Source organism: Haemorhous mexicanus, chromosome 1 (assembly GCF_027477595.1).
Source record: "Haemorhous mexicanus isolate bHaeMex1 chromosome 1, bHaeMex1.pri, whole genome shotgun sequence".
NCBI lineage: Eukaryota > Metazoa > Chordata > Aves > Passeriformes > Fringillidae > Haemorhous > Haemorhous mexicanus.
This window is the reverse complement of record NC_082341.1, coordinates 138,615,042-138,636,269: the sequence shown is the minus strand read 5'-3', so window position 1 is coordinate 138,636,269 and position 21,228 is coordinate 138,615,042. Positions and strand designations below refer to the sequence as shown.

The following is a 21,228-nucleotide window of genomic DNA, read 5'->3' as shown; positions in this document are numbered from 1 at the left end:
CTCTGGGCTATTTAAACTGAGATGAAAGCAGTGAGTCAATGTGATAATATTGACAGAGCAGGGGTCACAGTGACAGCTGTTGTAACCCAGTACCCTTTGCACACCCTGCATGTGCTCATGTGAAATGCTGCAACAAAACCAGCACAGAGGAAAAGAAGCCTTTAGCTTGGCTTGGCTTTAGAAGCCAGCCAGGTTTGGGAGTATGGGGTGCTGATAAGGAGAGGTCCATAAACGCAGCTGCTGAAAGGAAACGTCCTTGTTTGTCAGGAAGGTCAGGAGCACTAGCTTGTCTCTCTGAATTACCGTCACAAGACAATCAGGTCAGCCTTTCATTAATTTTACAAACCAGATTTGATCCAATTGGAGGGTTTTTTTCAGTAAATCAAACAGCTCCTCCACTAGTGAAGGAGGTTTAAAAATGGAGTTGAGTTCTGCTGTGAGCTGAGAGGACAGGGATGACTGAGTCAAAAGCCAAATCTGGACTTCTCAGACTCTTGTTCTTAGTGTTGAATGTGTTTCTGACAAGCCCTAGAGAGTAATTGAGAGACAAAGCCCAGTAACATGATATTAATAGATATTAAACATTTCTATTACACTATTATTTCTATTAAAAATTTCTATTACAATTTCTATTGCACCTATAGTTCCCTAGTGCTCAGGAGAAAGGAAAGCATTGTATGTTTTTATGGATGAGAAAGAATGATCTGTTGGAGGTGAAGAAAACATACTAAAAGAGGAAAAAAGACTACTAATGACAGAAGAAAAGAGCCAAAATAAATGTAGGAAATCTGAGGAGAGGGTAGGCAAGAAGAGGAACAGAAATAATTGTGGGTGGAATGCTGTTTTTTAATTGTAACTCGTAGACTTTTTTTTTTTTTAGAAAAAGGAACAACTGAATCCTGTGGTTGAGGGTTATGGTTAGCAGAGAGGCCAAGGAAATAGCTGAACAACTTGCAGAGGAGACAGCTGAAGATAAACAAACCCTAGACTTCCCCTACTCATATGACATAAACAAATGGAAGAAACCAAAAAGAAAATAAGGTCTGGAGAGAATGAGAAGTGTGTCTCTGTGTAATTTCAGGGGAGTGACAGACCAGCCTTTTCATCTGTACAGCTAAAGAAAGACACTGGGCAGCTGAAGGAATAGGTCTAGTACTGTAGGTCAGGGTCAGAACTGTCCTGCTGCAGAGATAAAATTCAATACCTTTGAGGCATAGATGGTAGATTTGATTTATTTAAAAAACTATTAAAAAAAAGGTGCAGAATGTTTCATTTTCCCTGATAAAACAGATTTAGGGAGATGGGGGGAGAGTAAACTTATCTCCTTTTTACCTGTCATTTGGGTCATGTTCAGCATACAGGTATGCATATGTATGATCACAGAAACAAAGTGTGCATTAGTCCACTCAAGTATGTGACTCTTGTCTGAGTGTAATTGTAACAATATTTGTCAGGCGGCACCCTTGATGCTGGCACAGCATGGTCACAAATTAAAACAAGCTTTTGCTGTGCATATCTAGTGTTTTTCCTGAAATGTGCTGCGTTAAAGTCAATAATCACGTAATGGCTGAGGCTCTTGGGCAGCTCTAGAGATATCTGCTCCAGCTTTGCTGCTCTGAGGTGCTCAGAGCCATGTCTAGTGGCTTTTGAGTATCTCCAGGGCTGGAGATTCCATAACCTCTCTGGGCCTCCCATTCCAGTGTTTGGCCACCCTCACAGTAAAAAAGTTTTTTCCTGCGTTTCAGTGTTATACCAGTCAGCTTCCTGGCCTTGATGTTTGGAAGCAGCTACCAGGGGAAATTGTTCCATCACCTTCCCAGAGATTGTGATGAGTCTGACAAATCTGAAGTTTCTCAGATTTTCCTTCTTGCACTGCTTAAAAATGGGAGTGACATGCTTCCTTCCAGTCCTTAATAATGCTTCCTGATCACCAAGACCTTTTACAAAAAACACACATTTCAGTGACACCAACCAGCACCCTCAATATCCATGGATGCCTCTCCTCATGTCTCACAGTGTTTGAGTGCTCCTGTGTGTTTGGGTGCTCTCTGACTACAAGGGGTAAGTTTCCCTTGCTCCAGCCTTTCCTTCAGGTCTGAGAGGTCTATGGCTAAAGACCAAGACAAAGAAATACCTTGGGCTTTTCCACGTCTTCTGTCACTGGTAGTGGGGTCAAGCATCTAGGTAAAATATTTACCAGAACTGAACATGTTGTACAGCATTACAGTTAGTTACCCAAGAAGGATTGGTTTTTATCAGTTTGAAGGGCAAGATAAGCAATGTTTAATTGTCCTGACAGGTAGTGGGGGGAGCATCCACATCTAACATTGGCTGAATTTCCTTAAGTAAATGAAAAATGCGGACAGGGCATTTTCCTGAGAGAGTACTATGGAACTCAAAATCCTAACAGATTTAGGCATCTCTCTCAATGACTGGCCAACATCTGAGCCATTTTGATGAACCATTCTCATGTGTTGCAAAGCATTCGTGTGCTTCTCATAGAACAACAGAGTGAAAAGGTATTCTGAGTGGCAACACCATCAAACAGGACAGGCAGGAAACTCCAAACCAAAGTCTTGCTCCTGATGATAAGTGCATGGTGTTCTGTGGTAATGCTGTCAATCAGACTTGCCCCCATATTCGGGCTTCTCACCAGCTTGTCCTTTGGGATTGAAAGGAGAACATCCAACTCCCGCCGGCAATTAGTCAGAACTCTGCCAAAAATTTATAGCTCGTATTGACATGTAGCTCTTCCCCTTTCATCTGCAATGATAGCAAGAGTGTGATCCTCTTATCAATAGCACCTGGATAGCTATACTGTTCTGTGAGTCCAAATTTAGAGCAACCTTCTAAATGCTTCTCTCTCACCAGAATGCTTCTTGCTGCTGGTGCTTGACAGTAGCACCTAAAATACAAGCTGACATTCTGCTATTATTCAGGGCTGTTCCAATTTAGCAAAAAGGACGTAGTCAGGCCTCTAAGAGACATTCAACACAACCCTCAATAATGCATGGCTTTTATCCAGCACTGTTTTCCCGAGACAAATTGTTGTCACACAAGCAACCTGGACCACCCATATGCATGGGGTAGTGAGACTTTGGAAGGCCCAAAGAAAAACAGTCTTTGTGTTTTTCTGTGGTTTAAGTGCAAAATAACTTCTGACACTTGCTACTGGAGAGTTTTAAGTCTTAATTCATTCAGATAACAGAGACATTGATCAATGGCTGTCCTGAAACCATGCATGTATTATAGAGGAAGAGAGCAGAATTTCCTATTATTCAGACTAAAAAAGGAAGTTGGCTGTGGCTGAAAATCAGAAATACACTGCCTGTTGGGTACATTTTTTAGCTCTACATTAAATCTCTAAAGCTACGTAAGTAATTCCTATATTTTTAGGCATTTTGCATTTACTCTTGTATCATATGAAGGTCACATCAGCAATATTGGTTGAATAGGTGAAGCGCTTCAGTATTGGCTCAGTTTAATTGAATTGAAGTAATTGGTGCTTCTGCAACATAATTTAGCTCATTTTTGTCTCTTCTGCAATCTTCTTCAGTCTGCAAGATCTGAAACATTGTTCACCTCTGCTTACATGCCTCACCCTTCAATTATAACTTGTTTGCCCCCCCCAGTACCTGGTTCCTCCCCGTTCTAGCTCTTGTGACCATTCTCACTTCTACCTGTTACCTGACCTCTCATGATTATCAAAGGCATCGAACAATCTGTACTAGTGATGCAGTCTATGGATACGTGGAAGTGGGGACTAAGACCAAGTAAGGAATTCTGGGTGGGAGACTAGAAACTAGGGATGGCAAAGATCCAGGCTGAAGGGCTTGAGGCTTGAGAAATAGATAAAAATGTCTAGAAACACCTAAGTCCCAGTTCTTGGCCATCCCAGAAGGCAATGGATGCAGAGCCTCTGCTGCGTCTTCTATCTTCAGTCCTTTCTTCAGTGTCTGACAAACGTGAAGAAGACAAACCTGCTGCTGTCATGACGTCCTCTGTTAGCTCAACCCAAAGAGGTTTCTGGTGTAGACCTAAAAGGTCCAAACTATTTTATTGTTTTTAGATAGAATAACAGATCATCCATGATTTCCTCAAGTACCACATAATGCAAACACCAAGCTGAAAAACAACTGTTAATGCAATCCAGAGCAATCTGTGGTGAACTGCACACTATCCACAATGGCATCTTTTCCAAAATACTGCTGATCAGCCTTTGAGTGTGAAGATTTTACCTTTTACAATTGACATTCTATAGGAAAAATGGTGCAAAACATAGGTGAAGCTAAAGCATCTCAGCCATATCCAAAGATTCACTTGGTCTCTTGCACATCATCCTGTCATTCTGCTACACTCCTTTCTTTCTTGCTCACTGCCTCTTGCCTTGAGTATTGGAAACCAAAAGTCGACCTGAAAAAACAGAAATATGACTGTATGACAGAATTACTGAGTTAAGATCACCCAGACACTAATATCCTGCATAGTCATTACTTTTAAAAAAATGAATTTAAACAAACTGTATGTCTGCAGCTTTCTATCTGAATATGCCATAGGTATATATATGTGTGTTAGTTGTTTCCATTAGTGTGTGTGTGTGTGCATGTATATACACAGGATAAATGTTTTTGCAGGCAAAAGTTCTGTTTCCTAATAGTAAATGCAGTCACACTGTGTTTTAAAATAGAAATATATCCACATTGCTAAGCAATATCAGAATATCTTTCTCTACATTTCAGGCTGCTCTTACTGCCTAGCACTTGCTATCTAGGTTCAGGAATACTCTAAGTGCTTTTTCATACATTCATGAAAACAAAGTTTCTTCTCTGGAGGACTCTGAATCTGAGAAGTATTTTCTTGCCAGCACATAGTCATTTAAGCATACCAATGTCATGTCTGAGGCATGTGTACAGAAGCACAGAACAAAATGATTAGATGATCTAATCTTACCATTAGGCAACATGTCTCTGGATCCTGAGCATTGGGAAAAGTCTATTAGCATATATTGAAGTTAACAAGTGTTTAAGTATTTCCTGGATCTGGCCATCACCCAATGAGAAGGTTTAATTTTTTTTCCCCAGAACGCATGGCTTACCGTTCTTGCAAATATGTTCTTCCCAGTTTTCTCTTGTAGCTTTTTTCTTTTTTTGAGTAATTTTGCGTGTAAATAATGTATCCGTTTCATCTCGGTATCAGGATAAAAGGAAGTTGACAGGAGTATTTTTAGTTGGGTCAGGAGGCCAGAGAATAACCCAAAAATTATTAAGAAGAAGATGATGACTCCAAGCTGAATCCATGTTGTGGAGAGAGTGAGCTCTGGATGAGGGATGCAGTTTTTCTTAACCAAAAGGATTTTGAAAGAATCAGTCTTGGCAATATGCTCTTTCACAGAAATGACAAAGCTTTTCTCATTCTTCTGCACAAGAAAAGTGGGAAAAGGTGCTGGTTATAAGACAGATTCCTTCCTATCTTAATACTTCTTCCACTGGACATTCAGATTTACAAAAGGACTCTAAATCATCTAGACCATCCAGCATCTATATACAGTATGCTCAAAACAATATCTATATTGGCTATTTATAAAAGTTTTGGACTCTATTTTCACAATTTCTCTTGGTAGACAATGTCCATCACTTTGGACCATTAAAAACTTACCTTTTCAGTGGCTCTGACCGGGAAATATTTAGCTAATCTGGTTATAACAGTTTGGTATTTTTCCACTCCTATGACTCTGCTCAGATGCCCTGTTGGAGGGTCCTTCATTGACAGTAAAACTGCAAAGCAGGGTGTCTGTCCCTTTGGCTTTGTCTCAGCACATGATCAGCAGGGCTTCCACACCATGGTGGTTCCACACCAGCCAGAAATCAAACTCCAAATAAGCCTCTCCCCTTCCAGTAAGAGAGGGACAAAGGCAGAGACTATGGGTTGAGATAGCAAGTTACTGAAAGCAGCAAGAAATGGAATGAGATGCACAGTAACAGCAGCAAAATTATTAACAAAGGAACATAAAAAGAGAAGGTGGTTTACCTACAAAAGGTATTCACCATCTCGACTTAGTTCCATGTAGCCCTGGGACAAAGCCAGCATGGTGGCTCTTCCTATGCCTGGCATCACATGGCTGTACCCAGACAAAGACAAGGTGGCAGTCACTCACCACAGCACTCTCTCTGTGCCTGAGCCTGAAACAGGCCCAGAAAAGCCTGTTTCTGCCTGACAGCAGAAAACAATGACAGACAAACCCCTGAAAGTGTGAAAGTATGATTGTCCTCTCCACACTGCGCCACTGCTTCGGACACTGGACTCAACTCTGAGCAGCTGTTTCCAGTACTGGCCCTGGCACTACTGACTGCTCCTCCCAGCTCCTCCCAGCTCCACTCAGGTCCTTTCAGCTCAGCTCAGACTTGGCTGGGCTCGGGCTCGCCTCTGCCACTCTGTTCCCTGGAGCCGCCTCCCACACCAGCCCTGCTTTTCAGCACCATGTGCCAGAGTCAAGTCTTGGATGAACAGGAGGGCAATGGGCAGCAGAGGGGCAGGGCTGATCCTGACAACCTTCCCAATGGAGCGAGGGAGGCAAAAACATTTCATGTTCAGGGATGCTCACCCTTTCTTCCCCCTGAAACCACACCTGCAGTGATGTTGTGGGTGGTATAGAACAGCAATACAGCCATGCACACATGGCACTAAGCCCTGTCCCCTCTCTGCAGCCACACACTGCCCAGGCAGTGCTCTGACCAAAGGCTGTCACACAAATGAGGCTGCCTGATCTCCTCTTGTAGCTGCTTCTGCTTGATGTCTTTCACTGCTTGTGGACTGAAATGCTCCATAACAAGGGTAAATGAGACATGCTACTGGGACCATACTATCAGGCAACTTTCTGTTCGGTGAATAAGAACACCGTAGGGTCACTGAATAACCCAGCCTCTTTTCTGATCATGTCAAAGGAATAATAAGCTCTTCCTTGTGGCTTTTCTGATTACCCTACAGAGGCCAAGCACTTCTGTTAGATGTTCATTGGAGAAATGAAGTTCCCAAAGCATGCTACCCATCTTCATCCTGTTAGCCCTTCCTTGACATTATTCTGTTCCAAACTATCTCAGGCCATTTTATCCCTAAACTGAACTGATGCACAGGCAAAGAAAATCTTCATTAGGAGCTCAGTATGAAACAGGGGTACTAGTGCATGAAGAACTTTACTGTTCATGCTAATTAATAAACATCTCAAGTGTCTGAGTCTGTCCTGCTCACCCAGCTTCCTGGACTCCCTGAGATCAGCAGCCCCGAGGCTTGATATAACAAATCTGTTGAGACTAAATTTTTCATTGTAATGCAATTAGCTTTCCTTGGGGAATTAGAAACAATCTGATGATGGCATTAGATTTCTGCTTTGAAGGAGTCAAGCAGCTTTCCACATGAGTGAACAATGCACATAAAGAGAGCAAATTCATAGCACAGGAGCCATGAATCAGCCAGACATGGTGCTCAGGACGTCTGTTCATGGGTAGTGGGACTAAGCTCCTTTGCCCTGACTTGGGTCACACCCAAGGCAGGTCATGATAAGAGGCTGCCTTCCAGGTACAAAGGATAGAAATACAGGCAAAACACACAACAGTACACAGCAAATAGTGAGTACACAGCAAAGTACACAGCAACAGGTTGGTTAGGGTTGTGATCAGTTGGGTCCTTATTATCTTCAGGAATGGACATCCCACAACCTATCTCAGAAACTCATTCTATTGTTTGATCACCTGAAGAGTAAAAAAAAAGTATTTCCTTCACTTTGCCCTAATTTTCTCTTCTCTCTGAATGGTGTACCACTGAAACATCACAGAATCATAGCACAATTAATGTTGGAAAAGACCTCCAAGATCATTGAGTCCAATGTTTGACCAAACAACACCATTAAAACTTGGTGTTATTAGCGCCATGCTCTAACCAGCTGTCCTTGTTTTGAGCATGAGGTTGGTCTTGATGGCCTTCAGACTTATCTCCCAACATATTTAATCTATGGTTCTCTATGGTGTTGCTGCTCCTGCTAGGGGAACCTGGAGATTTTGGCAACAAGACATTTTTTAGTGTGTATGCGCCATCCATACAAGCAATGAGCTCCTCACACTACTCAGTTACAGAAAGGTAGGCATCTCTCACATCAGTGTCACTGTGACTTTTGACTATAAAAAGCAGTGCTTCACGAATGTCACTTTTGTGAGTTTCCAATTTTAAGCCTCTGGTTTTCTTCATATATATAAACGGAGGAATGAAAATCCTTCTTCTAAAATTTACCATTCTCTAGAAATATTACCATGCTCCGGAAAGAACTGTCTGGTTCCATCCAACCAATGTATCTGTGGAGGCAATGACCTTTTTTGAAATGAATGATATTCCAGTAAAGAACTGATGGCTCATTGCTATATGTTTGCTCTTGCAGCTGCTGAAGATGAAGGGAAATTTTTCAACACTAAACTAAGAAATATATGGTACTGGTAAGTACTTACATTCTGAAAGAGAATGAGTTGAATGTCTAGATCCGGTACTTCTTGGAGATACTTGTTCACAGATATAATTAACAAATAAAACAAAGAGTCTACTGCAGCAAACAGAAGCCAGATGCAAAGATGAATAATTATAGGGAGAAAAGAACACAGCATTTTTTTCCTGTCCTTTCTTGTGAAGAAGAAGGATGGGATCATCACATAATCTTTTCTCTCTTTTCTGTTAAGTGGCAGAAGACAGGGTCTTTGCTGTTGCTTTTGGTGCTCATCAAATGCAATGAACTGTTTTGTGATATAAATATTCTTAAATTTGGTACTATGAGAACCCACAAATTTTTTGATAAAGAGGCCAGTTCCAAAAGAAACTAGAAAAACCCCAAATATGGGCAATACTTTCTGACCTATGTAGGGCAGTATAGTCAACATAAAAGATATCTGGTTAGCAATTCTCTGGATTTCTTTCTCTGTGTCATTTAGCTCTTGTTTTAATGCATCATCTAAAATTGAATAAGATGGTGTGAATTCGTGCTTTAGGACCACTATATCTTTAGGTAGCTCAGAAGGAATTTTGGCCACCTCATAAATCCATCTTATTGACTCAATATAATATTTTATCAAGTCAAATTGCTCTTGCTTTAAATGACAGGTTATACTGTCTGCCAGAACTTTTAGATTGTGAAAAATATTTTGAATGTTGCTGGCCACCACAACACCTGTTCCAGCAGTAATAAGAGCATCCCTGCCATTTTTCAGTCCACAAGAAAGGAGGAACAGAACACTAAAACAGCGCAGGTGCTTGAAAAAAAAGAGCATGATAGAAAGCAAAATCCAGACGGATCCAGAAATCAGCAAGAGCTCCAAGGAATTGTGTGTCAAGGAGAAGTGCATGCTAAGGAAAAACAGAAAGCTGGAGAGGAAGCCAACTGCAGAGCAAACTGCAAAAAGCTGTATCTGACATCTCCAGCCAGGCTTCCTTTCAGATACAAAAATTTCCCATGCGTTCTGAGCTATTGAGATGAATTTTTGCATTTTCTTCTGATTGTTGCTGACACTGCAATGACTCAAACTAAAAGGAAAGGAAAAGAAAAACACTGTTATTTACTGGGTCACACTACTACTAAAAGCAATAATATGCTTTTAACTGACTGTCTGATACTTCTTCACACTGCAAAATCTGCAGGTCTGACTGACATGAGGATGAACCACCACACATGAGACCAAAATATTTGTCCCCAGTGTCACAGATATAAATAATGAAGAGATGACTCTAAAAGGATTTCTATCTTTTGTCCTTTTATGTTTTGCACACTTTGATTTCTCATTAGCTATGTAGAGACAATGGTTCACGCGCATATGTGTATGTGTGTGTGTGGGTGTGAGTGCATGTATAAGAAAGACTCCAGCCTCCTGTAGCACCCACTGCTCCCCATAGATGCCAGCTTTGCCTTGTAACCACCAAGAAAGGAAAGAGAGGAGCACAGAAACTTCCTATTGGTAGCCTCATGAAGGGGAGCATGTCTCGATCTGCAGGAAGCAGCCGGAGCAGGTGCCAGGGAGGAAGGAGCTGGCAGAGCAGCATGTGCACACTGCCCAGGGATGGGGAATGAGGCACAGCTTCCTCAGGTGGAGGTAGGTTAGTACAGAGCAAAGGAAGTGTGCCTCAGAGGCACCATTCCTTCTTTGGGTCTCTCCTGGCATTGCACACCTACAAATTGGTCCATATATAACGAGCTGTCCATGAGCCAGCAGGGTGTCTCATGGCCAAGAAGGCCAGTCCTGGGGGGCATTGAGATGAACATTCACAGCAGGTTGAGGGTGGTGACCCTGCCCCTCTGCTCTACCCTGGTGAGGCATATCTGGAGCGCTGTGTCCAGTTCTGGGCTCCTGAGTACAAGAGAGACTTGGAGCTCCTGAAACAGGCTCAGTGAGGGGCTATAAAGATGATGAGGGAACTGGAGCATCTCTCTTAGGAGGACAGGCTGAGGGAGCTGAGCCCATTCAGCCTTCAGAAGAGATCACTGAGAGATGATCATTGATCATCTCATCAATGTATACAAGGTGCTGGAGGGAAAGTGTCCAGGCTCTTCTCAGTGATGCCAAGCAACAGGACAAGAGCCAATGGGCAGAAACTGATGCACAGGAAGTTCCACCAGAACTTGAGGAAAAACTTCTTTACTCTTGTAAGATCCCCAAAAACCTTGCTCAACACAGCTCTTAGAAGGGCTTACCGTTGTACATGTAAGCTCTGAGTTAGATGCACAGGGCAAATATGGACAAGATATTCTCAAGAGGTCAAAAAAACTAAAAAACTTTACTGGCAACTTTAGAAAACCAGAGAACTTTGGCAAAATATTTACTGCAACATTCAATCAATATAAAACACTTCTCAAAAACACTTAGGAAACTCTAAGTCTGTTTGATGTTACATTACACAAAAATTCTGAGAAGAAAGAATTAGAAACAGAAAGACAGAAAATACATGGAAGAGGAACCACAAAACTCCTACTCCTGGATTCCAGTGGTGTGCAGCTGATAGAAATTCCAAGAGGCTGTAGAGTCAAGACATGCTTGCCTCATGTTCCACTTTAAACACCCCTTGGCCCTTCCCCCAGGGGGTACTTCCAGTCATTTGGCCACTCGGGAGCTGGGTAAGGGGCTCCAGGGGTGGGGTGTGCAGCATTGCCTCCAGTGTGAGAGGGACCGGAGCCAGTGCCAGGCTGCGATACAGGCTCTGGGGATGGGGTGTGGGGCAGGGCACTGCCTCACCAGGGCAAGGCTCCACCTGCCCCTTCCCCCACACACATGCACCCCAAAACATCTGGAGACATCAATCATTCCAGCCTCTCATGGCTGTGAGGATGACCAGGCACTGGAAAAGGCTCCCAGAGAGGCTGTGGAATCTCCATCACTGGAGATCCAAGAACCACCTGGATTCAATCCTGTGCCATGTGCTCTGGGATGATCCTGCCTGAGCAGGGGGTTTGGAGCAGATGACTCACTGTGCTCCCTTCCAACCTTACCATTTTGTGTTTAACCCTTTTTAAGCCTAATAGCTTGTGCTCATCACCATCTGTCCTGCTTACCAGTATGCCCATTATGTAAATTACAGAGTATTTCTGTGATTCAATTCTGTTGGATGGGAGATATTATAATATAATATTTATAGTGCAATTTGTCCAAAGAAGCAAGGTCAATTCATATGCATATTAGCATTTTAACATTCTAGAATAAATGAGATACTAATTAAATAAAATAAACAGTGGTAAATTTATCTTAAATAAGGAACAGCTGTCTTTGTAAAACTCATCCTGAAGATATTACTTTGTCTTTTGCTTAGCTTGAACACAGCAGGTAGCCAGGAAGTAAACTGTAATTTTGTACACGTACTGTATTTTATTAGCATTAGCCTTTATGAATCCTGCTAGCATCCACTGCACCATTTCCCCCTCTTTCTCATTGCAATTAGTTATTAGTTGTGTCATTATCTCCTTTGTGGGAGCAAGCATCCATCATCAGCTGGCACCTTCCACTGTTGTGAAAAGAACCACTGTTGTGCTTCTTTTCCTTGGCCTTACTTGGCTTGATCCTTTATAGTGCTGAGGACTATTCTGAAAAATGCTGTGTTTTTTGTGTTTAACCACTTCAGCACAGGCAAACAGTGGGCAGTAGGCCCTTAGGGTGTTTAATTCCTAGCACTATCACAGGGCCTGGGAAGGCTGAAAAAATTGCTCCCCTCCAGGGGCTAAGTGAACTCAGCTGTAAATGAAGTACAAGAGCAATTAACAGCTCCTTCACAGAAGCAAAATTAGTTAGTCAATGCCCTAGAAGTAAGTAGAAGTCACCATGTTTGGGAAGGTGCTGCAAGTGAAATGGGGAGGAGAGTTAGCACACGAGCTGCCTGCCTCCAGCTCTGCTATGAGCAGAGCAGCCCTTCTGCTGATGTGGATGGTCTGCTTTGTCCTTTTTCTACTGAAAGACGTTTTTAGGAAATGTAATCAAAAGGGAGAGGTTTATGGTCCTGAAATCAAGCAGAACCAGACCTAACAACCAGCCAACCTTGTCAGCAAATCCTGCACCTCTGTGATCAGATCGTTACACAGTATGTGCTGCCACAACTTCTTTGTAGATCTAAGAAAAATTGCCTTGCACAGTGAATACATCTGGCATTCTGCTCTTGATTTAAGAAACCTTAACAAAATAAAAAGCAAAACGGCTAGCATTTATCTAATACTGTCCAAAACATTTGTGTAAGAAAATAACACATTTTCAGTTTTCTTTAGCAGCACCAACTTCACAGCTGTTCTCAGGCACAGTTTTTATGTGGTTTTGAGCATTTGTGTGTTTGAGTATGGTGAATTTGGGTTAATGCTTATCAGCATTCAGTAAATGACTGCAATATGTGACTGGGATTTTGGCATGACTGCATCCTTAGATTTAATAACAGTACTTCTGGACTGGGAGGCTGGAGACTTGCAAAATATGGACAGAACTTGAAAAGAATCAAAAAGTCTCCTTTTCTGGGCAGATTCAATGCTGTTACAGGAGGTTCCTGCAGTATTCAGAACATACATCATAGATTTGTCCTTGACCTGCATGAACCCACAGCTTTAAGGCAGAAAAGGCATTGTAAAGACACAGAGAATTTTGGAGCCTGTGGCATGGATGCTCAGGTGTCTCTCCATGGTCATTGAAGGTCACAAAGGGAGCATCCTCATTCCCTCAACAGCCCATCTCTAAGCTTAAACCTTTCCAGGGTAAGAGTCAGGCTCACAGTGTGCCTTTTTGTGGCTTGTCTGACACTGCAGTTTTCCCCACATAAGGCATCAACAACAGGTGTGTGTGTGTGTGTGTGTGTGTGTGTGTGTGTGTATATATATATATATATATATATATTCAGCATTTAGTACAGGAGAACCACTCAAAGGATGAAAACTCTAAGCCTAAAAATAAAAAAAAGTTTGGAGGCTGAGCATTCTTATATCAGCAGGCACTTATACAGCTGTGAATGCTTGGGAAAGGAAAATAATACTCTGGCTTAGAGATAGAAATAAATTGTTGGCATCACTGAAGAGGCTAATTCAGAACTTAAAGAAATAGTAAACTTTGAGAGCTTTCTGAAATGATTCTTCTTAAAAACATAAATTACAAAAGCTTCCTGAAGCTGTTTGGTGCAGTTAGAAATTATAGCAGGAGGCTGACAAGAACAAAACCTTCATTTCAATTGCAGTCTGAAGTAAAGCACTTTTTCTCCTGTCCTGCAACATGAACTAAGGTGGGGGCTGCTGCCATTATTTATGTAGCATAAGGAAAGAATGATTCTTGGAAAGCTGTTTCTTGCTCTGAACTGCCAATTTCTTTCCACCATAGTTTCTAGTGATGAAAAACTCCCCTCCCACAGAGGGGAGCTGGAAATTCTTGTGCTACAGTTCTGCTTCTGTAACTGATATTTTAGTTGGGTCCAAGGGGAACCTCTCTATGCTTTAGTTTCCCTCTCTAGGAAATATTTACTCAGTTCTGAAAGCATGATATTCTTCTACCATATGGCATGCTGGCAGGAGTAATTATAAAAACAAATTCTCCAAAGGAGCTTCTCTGGCAAAGAGGTTGGGCCACAGTTCTTAAGACTTGTGATGTACTGGATTTTATGCAACATATTTAAAAAGCATTTTTCTAATTTCACTTTAAAATAAAGAAGAAAAATTTAAAAGCATTTTAAGGTCCTGTTTGTGTTATTTCAGATATGGCTACAGATTTGAGGAAACAGAAGATAAGTACATCAAGAGTCCCTAGGAAACGTCCTTCCAGTTCAGCCATGAACCCTGTGCTAGAGCTATGAAAGTTTTTAATAGTATAAGTTTATGTTATGTATGATTTCTTCCCTGCCTTCTGTGGAGACTCCTCCATATTCATCCTCCAAACAGTTGTGGCTGCCTCTGCTACCAGCTTGGTCCTGTCCTAGTCCCTTGCTCGCCCTGCAGCTGATGATGGCCTTGCTACAGAAAGAATGGAATAGAACAGAGCAATTGAGTTGGAAGGAGCCAACAACAACCATCTAGTCCGACTGCTATGGATTGAAACTCTAAATACCTTCAGAGAGTATTTGTGAAATCTTTTCTACATAGGCTATTGTTTGCTTAGAGGTGAACAGCAGGTCTACGTGTTTGTCACCTATGCAAACACTTTGCCAATTTTTAATATAAAGGATGAAGCAGATATCTCCTAAAAATATATAGGGAGTAAAAGAATGGGATTTACTAAATAATTAGGGGTTTTTAACAGAGACACAGCTGATTTGGCAAAGCATGACAAAATGAGTCAGATCTCTAAGTCTACATTCTATTTTGATCCAGACCTAAGTCAGGCAGAGCCTGGGGACTACAAGTGCCATTGATTTAGGACTGAACAGTACCGCCCAGTTTTTGCACCTTCACACCAAGTCTGATAAAACTTTCTCTGCAGAGCACTGTTGTTTGGGCTGATCTCAGGAGCACTATGGAAGTTTGGCAGGCCCTTTGCCTGGAACAGTGTGCAGGATCCTTATACATAAAAACAAAATTATATTAAGAGAAACATTAGATCCCATCGATGCCCAGCTACACAGTGATCTTTACCTCATAAATCATGTTGGGATTTTATACAGGAATTAAAGAATAGAAAGCACGCAATAAGATTTTTAAAACAAATATTTCCTTTTTTGGCAGTTTCAGGAGCTTTCTTTTCAAGCCTGAATCAGTTACATTGAAATGTAAGAAAATTACTTCCCTTTTTTGGATTCCAGGGCTGAACTATGGCATAGTAAAAGCAAAAATACAGGAGGGAGTCTCACACTATTTCCTTTGGTCAATGCAGGGCATTCAACAGAGAAATAACAGCCCAGTCAAAAATCCAGCAACATTACTGCAGCTATCCCCAGGGCTTCATAGACACCCTCACAATTTCTCAAGCTCACATTATTTGCTTTTAACTGAGGAAAGAAAATAAATGGTACTAAACACATTAAACAGAAGGGATGACTAAAATATCTAATCATGTATGTGCACATAGGAACTTGAAATACTAAAAACACAGCAATGTAAATATAACAATTTATACACAAGGAAAAACAAACAATCAAGCAAAAGTAACAACTGAGTGAGATCTCTTTCTCTTCATGTATTGAAAACAGCTTGGGATAATTCTGAGCACTGCAAGATATTACAAGTTCTTTAGGACACCACTAATTGATTAAATGTCATCTATATGTGATGTCTATAGCACTTGAGGTTGGACACGATGATCTTTAAAAAGGGTTCTTCTAACACAAGTCTTCTGTGATTCTGTGGTGTCCCCATCTGAGCTGTCTGTATGTCAATGAAGAGAAGAGGTCAGTCACCCAGAACCATTACTTCAGACCTGTTTAGAAGTCCACACTCACAGAAGATGGATTGCATTCTATGAGAACTTTAGCTCAACTGTGAAAAGTGTCTGAGTTACTCAGACAGAGCTATCCAAAGTCTGGGAAGATGAACCTCTCCCTGTGTTCCCTAATTGCCAGCATAGGCTTTATTTCACTAAGCTGGGAACTCAGAGAAGGACACAGAAATGGTGTTGTGGGCACCCACAGAAAATGGACAGCTATGGAAGGGACATAGAACAAGAAATCAAATTTTCTCATAACCCTATGGGCTGTGTTACGAAGCTGTGATGCAACAAACCCACAGACATATTCTTCCCTTAGAACACAGGAAGGAATGTAGGCCCAGTTTGGGAAACCCAAATGGCAATTTGCCTATTGCCAAAAACAACTCTACAAGCACAGAAAATTCTAGTGTGAGGGAAAGAAAGGAGCAAATGAGATTACACAGTCCCTCTCCTACACAGAATGGCTCTACACATACTTTTGGGAGAGTTTAGGAGTAAATAGTTTCACAAACTTTAGGAATAGACTCTCCAATCGTTAAGGTGACAACAGTTAACTTAAAGCAAGTCCTTTTACCTTAGAACAGCTAGCTCAGTCCATGATTACTGTCCAAAGTTCCTTATTAACCCTAAAGTGTTACTTACAGGCACTCCTGTAAAGCACTTGAAGATTCTTCCCGGTGCTGTGTGTCTCTTGACTTTGGTGAGGAACTGAGACAGACAATAGTAAAAAATCTCACATGAGTAATTTTTTTCCTATACCCTCCTTCAATGAGTCAGACATGCTACAATTTTGAAATTGTTCTGGTTTTGACAAAGATCCATGAGGAAGTAACTTATGCACAGGACCAGAATAGTATATAATTTGCAAGTGCCACTTTCTACCTTTTTTTCTGGCAGGGTAATAGATATCAGCAAATGAGTTCAGGGCCCCAATTTCAACGATTTAAAATTATGTTGAGTAATGCCTTAGGTCTAGAACATTTTAACTATTTTGGTACTTCCTTTGAAACTTGCAGCAATTCAATACCCAAATAAATTTAAAGCTCTAATAAATTTTACCCCAAAAATGTTCCAACTGAGATCTGTGCAAATACTTTTGTAGATAGTCTGTCAGATTATGGTCCTTAGAATAAGATACACCTTAAATATACAATCAAGACACAAGTAATATACAATGAAGATAACTTATATACAGGAGGGTAGAACTGCTATGCAGAGGAACTTTAAATCTGCTATTTGTTTCTGCAGACACAGTTTGCATGTACATTTGTGTGTACAGAGGAGAAAGATAACTCTGGTCACCCATACTCCCTACTTGAAATGTGTCACACAGATCTATTGAACCAGTCAGTCCTTTTATTCAGTTGTCATCAGGACCATCTGATAAAGAGGACAATAGATTTAAAGTAAATCAAAGGCTGATACACAACTTCACAAGGACAACAGCAATGAAAAGAGTAAGAGGATTGTTACATACCCATGATACCTTTTCAATAACATCCTTCATACACTGCCTTTTCCAGCCATTTTCAAAACTAACTTGCAATTATGGTTTTACTGTTTGTGTTTAACCTTTCAGATTAATTTTTCTCAAAAATGTTGTAGGTGGTTTGTTCCATTGCAGAGGTGTTACCTGCTACATGTGAGGAATTCTGAGTTGGAGATTGACTCTCATTTAGACTCTGATTTCAAAGATCCAGAGCTGTACACTAGTCTTGGTTCTGTCCTTGGACTCTTTGCAGAGTCCAATCAGCAGCGACTGTAGTGCTGGCATGCACATTATCTATTTGCCCTTGGTTGAAATGTCTCTGCATGTAATTTTCCAGACAGCAGGTTTTCCAGCAGATACTGATAGTACTGAAGCAGGAGGTTGAGCCCAGGTTTCCCCTCCACAGAGCAGCCATACCCCTGCTCTTCCAAAAACAGCCACTGAACAAGTTCAGGAAGCTGGCAGACAGAATGGTGAACATAGCACAATGTTCATAGCATCTAAATTATGCATAATATAGGGCTATAATTAGATACAGTGATCTGTGACTGGAGAAAGTCTCTGATTATTATAGGTTGAATGGATGAAATGATCTTTTAGCAGAACATATTGTTCCTATTATGAAATACGGGAATATTCTGTTAAGGGATGCAGGTAGGTGCATATTAAATCAGACCAAGCCTTCATTGAACCCAGCATCTCAGCCTTGATAGCAGCATATAGCAGATGTTTACAGAATCCCACATGGGGAATATGGACCATTTGGACATGGTCTAGGTGACCCTGCATGAGGGGGGAGGGAGGGGTGGAGATGACCTCCAGAGGTCCCTTCCAACCTCAACTATTCTTTGATTCCATGACCATTGACATTCCTCTTTTCATTTTTCCATCCTCTGAGGCCAATCCAAATGGCAGCACAACCATCTGGGTACCAGGCACACCTCTTAGCTGCAAAGCTTCTGAGGGTGCACCCCTTCCAGGTCAGTAATGAAGATGCAATATGAACATGTAATACTCTATTGGCCCCAGTATCAACCCATGGCACACACCACTAGTAAACTTCGTGTGGCTGACCCCTGAGCCCAGTAGTTCATCCAGTTTCCTCCATTATCTACCCAATACTTTCTCAGCTTGTCTATGAGAATATTACGGGAGACACTGTGGAAAGCCTTTTGGAGGACGAGGTAAACAGCATCCACTGCTCTCCCCTCCCCCAATTAGTCACCTCGTTGCAGTCTGTCACACTAAGCATGAATTCCCCTTTGTAAATGCATGCTGGATACTCACTGTAGATGATTTACAAGATTATTTGTTTTGTAACCTTCCCAGGGATCAAAATGAGGCTGACCGGTTCCCTGGATCATCCTCCTTACAATTCTTGAAGACGGAAGTAGCATCTGCTTTCTTCCACTCTCCAGGAATGTCTCCCAAGCCCCATGATGTTTCAGAGACAGTCAAAAACAGTCTCACAGTGACACCAGCCAGAACTCTCAGCACCCATGTGTGCCTCTCATCAGGTCCCATGGTTGCACACTTGCTTAAACGCGCCTCAACATGATTCTCCTCCACCAAGGGTAAGTCCTCCTTGCTCCATCTTTGCCCTTGTCTCAAAGGCTTGGAGCTCCTAAAGGCTGGTCCTCCTAGTAAAGGCATGGTTGAAGAAAGGAATTTTTGCATTCCCTTGGGCTATATATGAGAAAGAAAGTAGTTTATGGTCACATGAATGGACTATTTCCACCCCTTACATTTTCAAGAACAAGGAGTTGTATGAGCAGGCTTTACCCATACCACCAATTAGGAACAAGTGCTGGCAGTGACTGACAGCATTTCTAGTGTCTCCTTGAGAATCAAATATTCTGTAAAGTACATACAGACAATGTAGAAATCAACCCCACAGTCTGAAAGCTACCTAAGGCCATAGCTCCCTTCAGAGATACAGCATTTTGATAAAGAGATTCAGCTGGCCTTTCTCAACTCATATGCTACAACCAGATGTGCTGGTGTCATTGCATTTTTTTGTAGGTTTTTTAACAGAGAATATTTTAGTGACCCACTCACAGCACGCCCTCACAAACTCTTGTCAGCACCACATTTTCTGGGATCAAGGCGGATGTCTGCTGGCTGGTGGTGGCTGAGAGGGGATAATATTCCCTCTGCTGGGGGAATATTATCTCTAGAAAACATCAGCTGCTGGAGCTGTCTGGTTCCTGGACTTCCCTGCTGACATTGTCGACTACTGGCCACTGTAAAATGGGAGGAACTGACAGTTCACAAATTTGAACAACGGTACAACAAAGGCTGCTGTTTCTTCTTCTGCTCTGTCTGCCAGTGCTGTGTAGATGCTTCTGCACTCAAAAAAAGTGACAATCATTTCAAAATTAGTGCATTTATGACCATTTTCCCAATTTTCTTCTTAACCCCTGCAGAATGACTATCAAAACTTGCTTGCACATAACAGGTATTAAAAATGTCACTGCTTGAGATCCTACTGCTCTGGCAATTGCTCAATGCATTTCAACATAAAATGATGTGAGTAACACAGTATGTGCGTTAATTTCAACTGTGATTTGCATAGTTTGGATAATACTGTGCTTTAGCTATTGTAACATGCAGACTGGATGAGTGGTTTTTGGGCTTTTCTTTAGGATACTGAGACTGCTTCCTTTTGTGGCAGCTGTGTGTGGCAAAACCAAAGCAAGCTCAGAGCTCTGAGCACCACATCTCATTGAAGGCACTCCCTATTCTGCTTTGCTTCCTCCTACCTAAGGAAGATCAGCTAACAACCAATAGTCCTTCCTTGTGGCTGGCGTCCAGAGAGTAAGGAAAGGAAACAAACAAAAGCATTTGTGAATATTTGCACCCTTGTTTTTGAGTCATGGCTTTAATTATTATTTCTGTTTTACTGCTAGAGCAGAAATTCAGATTAAAAAAGACAATTGCATTTTATTTTCTAAATATCTGAGGAAATGAAATAATGACAGTGGATTGTTATTCCCAGTGAGCTGCACCAGATGAGCAGTGTGTCCGGAGCCAGCAACAAAGCAGCTATGAGAAAATGGTTCTTGGATTGGATCAGGATTCTAGAAACTCAGTTCTGAGGAGCCTCAGTGAAAAACCCAATCCAAATACTGCTGAGCTAGGGTAAAGTTTGTATTTAATGCTGGTAGCTGAAACTAATCTTCATATGATATACAGGTATTGTTTGAATCTTTGAAAACCCTGACTGGATGTTTGCTATAAAGAACTGTTCCTGTAGGCAGAGCTGAGGAAGGTTCCTAAAAGCCTCCAGGAAAGCAGTTAAGCAGGGAGTTTTCAGCTGACTAATTGTCACTGATAGCCACATAAATGCTTCTGACTTGTCCCAGGAAAATGAGCTCTTGATATCTTTCTATGGAGTCTTGATTGAGTGTCCAAGAGATATCTTGAAGTGACTGCCCAAGGTGCAGATTTATCACACCCTTCTTTTCATGAAAGCTGGAAGTGTCTCTCTTTGCTGCTATAAGTTACTTTACTTTGTTTATATTCCATAACCTCCTCTATGTAGGAGATGCCACTTCCAACAAATTATAGAGCCAGCTACAGCTGCTACCTCCAAACGCAGAGAGAATAGGCATTTCAAATGGAACATAAAATCAAAGTCTACAAAAGCACTTTTAGCAGTTTCATAGTTATAATGAGAAGCTGCACCTGCCAAACTAGCTCTTCCAAAAAAACAGGATACAGCATCTGTGAGATCCTGGATTAAGGGGTCTGTAACAACAACCTTATTTGGAAATAAATGCTGGTTGGCTCATGGCTGCCTGTGGGATTCTTGCCTTCACTCCACAGACTGAACTGTTGAGCAGATTC

General features: G+C 41.6%; 1 protein-coding gene across 1 annotated transcript; it reads right to left on the bottom strand.

Annotated features, from left to right (window-relative positions):
- Positions 1-1,214: 1,214 nt before the first annotated feature.
- On the bottom strand, positions 1,215-16,645 carry DCSTAMP (dendrocyte expressed seven transmembrane protein). The gene is given in 5 exon segments (XM_059865159.1): positions 1,215-4,383; positions 4,385-4,413; positions 5,096-5,416; positions 8,493-9,555; positions 16,533-16,645. Coding segments are annotated over 4 exon segments (1,416 nt in total). The 5' UTR covers positions 9,519-9,555; positions 16,533-16,645; the 3' UTR covers positions 1,215-4,343.
- Between the last annotated feature and the right edge of the window lie 4,583 nt (positions 16,646-21,228).